Raw genomic sequence first — 7,974 nt, forward strand, 5'->3', positions numbered from 1 at the left:
CCCCATTCTATATAAAGAGTACATTCTACATAAAGAGTATATTCTACATAAAGGGTAACTTGTTCCAGATCAATAACTAGTTGACAACTGAGTGGAGTTAACTCAGATCTTTTGATTACTAATCAAGTGCTCCAGCTCCACCCTACAAGTGCTGCCTTTACCACAGGGAAAACAGGGATGGAGAGCATCAGCTTCAACTTGAGGATTCATACGCTGGCATGTGTTTAATAGTAGTATTTATTTTTCTTTTATAACACCAGTATAATATTAACATTTTCTACATTTTCTTACATTATAATAAGCAGTATTTCCAGAAATATGAGTCCTATTTTCAATATCTTTACCACACATCATGGAAAATTAAATGTAGAACATAGGTAACACACTTCATGCTGCTTGAGAAAGTAGCATAAAATATTAAAAATGCGAAATGGAAAACATGAATTACATTTCTTCTCCTAAACTAAACAAAATTGGAATCTGTTCTGAAAAGTCTAGTTTAATTAAGTGTGGGAATAAAAATGCTCTTCCTTAGTCAAAGAAATTCCAGCAGGAGACTCTAGTATCTGGCTCCAATTCTTTAGGGTTTTAAAATCCTGGCATCTGTCATTTGTCTCAGACCAGGAATTTGAAATATTTGGATGAGAATAAAGATTCCTCTTAAATGAGAGGACAATATTTAGGAAAGTTTATTCTACTGTGAAAAGAAACCTAAAAAATGTAAACAAATAAAATATACATAGTTTTTACCTAAGGTAGAAGTTGTTCAGTATGAAATACCTGGTTACATATTTCAATAAACTGATTAAATATTTTAATAAAATTTTCCCTGATGGTGTAGCATAATATAATTTTTTTTTAATGCAGGAAGATATAACAATTCTTAGAAATGTTTCTGTTTCTGTTTTAATCAGTTGAACTTAATGATTAAGCCTGTAGTAGACCTTCAGTTTGATAAGGTGAGTTTCAATCCAAAGGTCCCATCAAAGTCAATGGCATGCATTCAAGGTATAATTCAAGGAGCAGAGAAAACTATGCACTAAATTATCTAAAAATTCATAAATTAAAAATAACAGCTAATATTTATTGAGTGCTTATAGTGTCCTAAATGTCATCTTAAACCCATAAATGTAGTAACTCATTTAATCATTTAATGACAGCCCTGAAAGATAGGTTTATTATGATTCCCATAAATAGCAAAACTGAAGCACAGAAATGTTGAGTAATTTGCTCAAGTTTACTCAGTGAGTGGTAGCATTGGCATTTCAACAAGGCAGTCTGGCTCCAGAGGTGTTTTGTTGTTTTTTTTTTTTTTTTTTTTTTGCCCCTGTTTATGTACATTTTTCCCCCTGACTCTCATGTGCACACTCCTAATCACCACATTCTATACTAGATGTTCTTCAATAAAATATATGCTATCAAAAGATCTATGGATGGTGGTTGTATTCAGTATTTTAAGTAAAAATACCTAATACTTGGAAATCAAGGAAAAATCTACTAAGTCAACCCACTTGTGTTAAATTTCTTAATTTGAGAAAGTGACTTTGAGAATGGGATCAGCAATTTAAACATCACTAATACTGATGTTAAAATAATTCATGCTCTTCAGCCAATTACATAACAAAATTTATTCCTCCAAAAAAAATCCCTTCCTTTTCACAGCAATTATTTTCTTAATTTAGAGAATGGTTATATGAGGAAGCAAGAAGGGAGACTGGCAAAACAGCAGAAGAGAGGTTTACAACAGCAGGATTAAGACTAAATAACACTACAGCTCTCCACTTACTAGACCTTTTGTCGAACCCCAAAATACAATCTGTCCTCCAGGAACAGTCCCATGAGTTTGATTTATTAACAAGTTTGCCTCTTGAGTAAGTACTGTAATTGAGTAAAATGAAAGTCAAGCATCTGTGTACAAATTATTTTCTGAGAATCAATAAACTCTCCTTGACCTTTCCCCACAACCCGTATTTCCTACTGTGCAAGAATTTCAATGCTATGAAGTTCGACCTTGGGGTTTGGAAATATTGCAACCTACTAAAGTCTTTTCTTGGCCTGAGGCCTAAGTGAGCCCATGATAGGAAATGAAGGTCAGGGTATCTGGAAAGAGTGGGAAAGGCACTCATGCTTGCAGAAAGGAGGAAGTTTTATAATCTAGAAGAGACATAGGATATGGTTCAATAGGGCATAATCATCAATGGTAATATGTCATAAGGTTAAGATATTCTCCCTAAGAGTTAAGAAAAAAATCTCCTACTATTATGATTATGGACATCTGTCTATGTTTACATCAGGCCTTGCTCAAGTTGAAAAATGTCAAGGGAAAGATGTATAATAAGACAATTATGTTTCATTTTACTTTCATCAAGTGTGATTGGACCAAAAAGCTGCACTGCTTCTTGTATCACAAGGTTCTTGCTATTGGGAGCAAAAGTCCAAAAGAGATAGAATGCCTTACGTTGTCCATTCTGAAAACACATCAGATGAGGCACATATTACTTGATATTCTACAAAGAAGGCCTAATGTGAAAAGGCTAGAGGTCAGGCAAAACTTCAATTTGCTCCAACATAAAAGCATCCTTTTGTTGATCATACAGCTAAACAGAAGAGATCATACACAACAGGAGAGATCCTAATGAAGCGGAAGTTCTAGAAATGGTCACAGTGTTGCATGGCCTGGGGCAGAGGAAGAAAACAAAAATGGTGTCTGTCTTATCTGATGTAAACAAAACCATAATAACATTCATTTTAATATTTATTTATTTACTTCTTGAATACAGCTATTTGACAACTTTCAGTCCAGTTTCTGGTTTTCACATGATTCTTTCATTTACTCATAAGCTATGCACTAGCAACTGTATTCCAGGTACCCATATAGGTGCAGAGAATGTAGATTGATAAGTCAGGTCCCTGGTTTCTTAGAGCTTTCATTCTAGGAATGGGGAGACAGACAGCAAACAAATAAGAAATTACCAGGTGATAAAAGCCATGAACAAAATACATGTGAAAGAGAGCAAATAGAATGATAACCTTGGACTGAGTGGATAGAAAAGGTCTCTTTGAAGTGGTGACATTGAAACTAAGACCGAAATCATAAGGGAGGTGGCTGTGTGAAACTCTGGGTGACATGTTCCAGCAAACAGATATCATCATAGAAGAACTTCAAGTCTTGAGCTCCTCCAAGAGTCATCAAAAGTTTTGAAAAATTTCTTTACCAAACAGAACTTCAAAAGCCTAGGATATCTTATTTCTGAAAGCCTAGATGGAAAAAGTGTTATACTTGACAATATATGTTATTGTGATGCTTTGATGAATAAAAAGGTCATTATTATTTAATGTTTTCAGCAGCAGCACATAAAAATGCCAAAGACTATTCTAGCAATTCTGAAAGAATTTCTACTCCCATGCTTGTCTACTCCCATGAAATGCTGTCAACTTCATCTGGACTGGAGCTTTACCATGACCTTTTACAAGAGGACTTATTAAGTAATAGGAGCAGAATTAACAGTTTTCCTATACTACACAGACCATTGGCATTCTAGAGGTATTTGTTTGATATTTAAACCAATAATTTGGGTTTTTTTAATGACTCATTACACTTAGCAATTAGACAGAGATAAGCTTGTTTGATGGCCATTAGATGTTGGGGCTTATGTGAATGTGAGAAATCTTTACATTAAAGGCAGTCACCAGGATGAATGTTGTTAGAAAATGGGCAATGTTCCAGGCAATGCAGTCTGAATCTGTACTTTCTTCTGCTGTTCTAGACTAGAAGATCAACGGCAGACAATCCTAGAACTTTGCAAAGCTGAAGGAGGTGCTTTGGCAAAACCTGGAAGAATGTGGCAAAGCTATGGCAGTTACTCCACAGCCAAAAATCTATAAACACTATTTGAAGACTCAGAAAAGCTTAAAGGTGAAGCATACTAATCTATGCTCTATAAGCACCATTAATAATGGAGACCTCATTGACTTGAAGACAAACAGCATACTTACCAAAGTGCGTAACTTTGCCTAGAAAACATTCTACTAGTTACTGCGTATTTTTTGTGAAATTGGGTTTTTAGGCATAGGTGCCTAAAAAAATTTTTTTTAAACCTGAAGGTGAATTAATTGATTGGGTTACCATTGTCTTCCCTCTAGGAAGGCAGAATAGTGCAGGAGTGAAGAGCATCGATACTAAAGTCAAAATAATCTAGATTCAAATCCAGACCCAACACTTTCTAGCTACATAAGTTTGAAGAGATTCTTGGAGCCTGGGTTTCCCCATATGTAATATGGATATAATAATAACTGCTTCAAAGGTAGCTGTTAGGGTTAAATGAGATAAGTATATTGTACACCTGAAACTAAGGTAATATTGTGTGTCAACTACAATCAAATAAAACATTTTTTAAGAAAAATTCAGAGCAAGGACACATTTGTGTTCTTTGAGGAGCTGGTATGCTTTTACTGTTAAACAAGGTTTTTTTTGTTGCTTATTATGCTTTGTTTGGGGTCTTGGCCCTCAGGAAGTTCAGGGATATGTCTCAGGGATATGTTTTGTATTTGTTTTTAGCAACTTCTGCTGTTTTCTTCCTTATAGTGTTTAATACTTTGGTCCTTGTTTTAATGGTTCTATTATACCCGTCTCCATTATAAGTCACCACAAATTTCCCTTTAAAAGTAGATGTCCTATAAAGGAAAGAAGGAAAGGAGGGAAGGAGGGAGGAAAAAAGATTTCTTAAAAGTATACTCTTTAAATAAGGTCTTATAAATTTAGCAGCCTTAATGAGGTAAAAATCTATAGTTCATAATTTTTTAACTTTAAACAAAAATAAATAAAACAAATGGAAACACATTTTTCTCAAGTTTAAATGTTATTGGTTTTGTTCTGGAAAATTTTCTCATGCTAATTCTACAAATCCTGTTAGTACATTTTCTAAATAATGTTCTGTGGGGCAGGGAAGGAAGGACCATGAGATCTCAGCTGTCACTCCATCAACAGTGAATATATTTGACTCCTTTTCTCTCCAGCATGGGATCTTTGCAGCCATGCATTGTGCTTCTCCTGGCTCCCCCAACCTTCCATCCTCCTCAGGTACCTTCTCAGACGGCAGATCACCCCTCCTTCTGCTCTCTAGACTAGTATTATTTACCGTTATTTACTCACTTTTATTAGAATCTTTCTCTGTTTATTACAAAAGGAGCGTTTGGCACATCCAGCTTTGAATCCCTTCATGGAGAACCTCTGCAGCCCAAGCAAACAGGCACTGGGATTATAGAAAGTCTTCAGTGTGAGTTACTGGGGGTTTTCCTCTAACACCATTGTTTTACACCCATGGCTCCCCCTCCCACCTTCCAGTGTCTTTTCTAGCACACAGAAAGTTACCAACTTGTTGAGTAACCAGAAAAATCATTTTCTTTTTTTTTTTAATGTTTATGCACTTATTTTTGAGAGAGAGAGAGAACATGAGCATGGAAGAGACAGGGAGAAAGGGAGAGAGAGAATCCTAAGCAGGCTCCATATTGTCAGCACAGAGCTCTACATGGGGCTCAAACTCACAGACCATAGTGTGAGATCGTGACCTGAGCCAAAATCAAGAATCTTAACTGGCTGAGTCACCTAGGCACCCCTGAAAAAATCATTTTCTAAGTAATCTTAATTTTTTAAGTAGTTTTTTACACTTAGAGAGTGAGAACTTTATGCACAAACCTTAAGAGTTTATTTACCATCCTAGTGAGAACATTCCGAAAATGAAATTCCATTCTGGGCATATTTGATTATGTGTGTATGTCTGTATATCTGTGTGTGTGTGTGTGTGTGTGTGTGTGTGTGTGTCCATAATTATTTCTCTTTCTCAAATTTAGCTAAACAAACCCAAACATGTGTTATTAATGATCTGATTATTCTGTTTTCCAGTCAGGTGTTAAAAGAGCAAGAAGAGGGTAATTCAACTTCGTAATTCCTCACCCTGCCCACACACACATATTCATATTCATGCATGTACAACCATATGCTAGCCATCAATTGACCCTTGCCTATTGCATGTCATACACGACACCTTGGCAGGCAACCCTAGCCCAGACATGGCTATTCACAGTACTGGTGTGTCAGGTAGCAGAGACAGAGGCTCAACAACTTCTCTTGATTTGAGTTCAACATAGCAGTTAAAGATAAACATAACATAGTTAAACATAAACGATATTACCTGTCTCAACGCTAATCACAATCCTCCAGATGCCCAGTCCCAAAACGATGGCCGTCAGCAGTCCACACACAGTGGCCACCAGCACCCTGAGGTCACAAACATGACAGGAAGCCATGGAGAAGTCAGACCACTCCTAGGTGAAAAACAGCTAGCTTCTTTTTTCCTGAGCCAAGAAGCTGAATCAGAAACTATTCTAAAAAATTTTTTTAATTCCTCCTTTATGTGATCTATCAGACAGAAGTCCTCATGTTTTGGGACTCTTGAGGTTAATCAGGCGGGAGGCAGTTTGAATCACCTAATAAAAGGTACATGCTCTGATTGCAACTTCCTCATCCTTCACTGAATGAGAACAAGAAAAAAGTGATTGGAATTATGGGAACAGAAGATAACTCAGGATAATAAAGAAGAAAGGGAGGGAATAGTTAACAGGGTCAAAGTGTAAATGTCCATACAAGCAAGAAGGTGGGGAAGGGAGCCAGAAAAAAGAAAACCAAGTCATCTTCCTGCACTTTCATTTTAGAAGGATCTAGCAAAGGAAGACCAACAGGAGCTTCAGGCCACACAGATTCTCTTGTCAACAAGTGGTTTAAGCAATGACACACACATGATTCCAATATTTGCATTTTTTAAAGGAGCCCACATTTTGATAGCTGCAGTTGGTCAGTGGGCTTTACTAGCACAGGATGAATTTCGAAGAGCACTAAATTCTGGTATTACAACCTACTTGTTATCAGCCGAATTATGTTGCCCTAAAAATTCACGTGTTGGAGCACCTCGGTGGCTCAGTCGGTTAAGCATGTGACTCTTGATTTTGGCTCAGGTCATGATCTCACAGTTCGTGAGTTCAAACCCCACGTTGGGCTCTGAGCATGGAGCCTATTTGGGTTCTCTCTCTCCCTTGCTCACTCTGCCTCTCTCTCAAAATAAATAAATAAACTTAAACAAAGTCATATGTGGAAGTCCTAACCCCTAGTACCTCAGAATGTGACCTTATTTGGAGACAGTCATTACAGAGGTAAGCAAGTTAAAATGAGGTCATTAAAGCAGGCTCTAATTCAACATAACTGGTGTCCTTATAAGAAGAGGAAATTTGCACAGAGATATGCATAAAGGCAAGAGTTTAGGAGAAGATGGCTGTCCATAAGCCAAGGAAAGAGGCCTGGGACACATCCTTCCCTCCCAGCCTTCAGAAAGACCCAACACTGCTGACACCTTGATTTTGGACTTCTGGCTTCCAGCAGCCCTAAGCAAACTAATTCACCATCTGGGTCAATGTTAGCAGCTATCTTTGCTGCAGCAACTCTGACCATCTCATGCCCATGTTCTTTTCCCTATCCCTTCTCCATCATTAACTGAATGAATGAATGAATGAATGAATACTCACCTCAACCAGAGTCCTGTTCTTGGTGGATTAAAAGATTTTACAAAAGAGGACACACTTAAGCTGACTTTTTGACCCCCAAAACAATTATATATTTCCCCTATTTTCTATAACATTTTATCAAAATACAGCTTCACAGGATATGAACATAGGCTCTAACCTTTACCCCACCCAAGGACTTCAGAAAAACACATCAATGTACCCAAAATGCAAGAACTACAGGTAATGCTGCAGTGGCACAAAACAAATGTGAATCCCTTGTTATTGCTGTGAGTAGATTTTTAAAAATATGTTTCTGAGATGTCTTCGTATTTATGCACACCAAATGTCTAGAAGGGTACATAAAAAATTCTTCTTGGGAATCTGAAAGATCTAAGAAACTCATTTTTCATTTTGTACCCC

At 36.9% G+C, this 7,974-nt stretch overlaps 1 protein-coding gene across 1 annotated transcript in view; it reads right to left on the minus strand.

Annotated features, from left to right (window-relative positions):
• The window catches only part of ADGRG7 (adhesion G protein-coupled receptor G7), a 71,710-nt gene extending 64,962 nt beyond the window's left edge, over positions 1-6,748 (minus strand). The window contains exon 1 of the mRNA XM_025914027.2: positions 6,192-6,748. Coding sequence (XP_025769812.1) covers positions 6,192-6,306 — 115 coding nt within the window. The 5' untranslated portion in view covers positions 6,307-6,748. The remainder of the gene's footprint in view (positions 1-6,191) is intronic.
• Positions 6,749-7,974: the final 1,226 nt, after the last annotated feature.

This window comes from Puma concolor, chromosome C2 (genome assembly GCF_028749965.1).
Source record: "Puma concolor isolate L17-30 chromosome C2, mPumCon1.1.hap2, whole genome shotgun sequence".
NCBI classification, from domain to species: domain Eukaryota; kingdom Metazoa; phylum Chordata; class Mammalia; order Carnivora; family Felidae; genus Puma; species Puma concolor.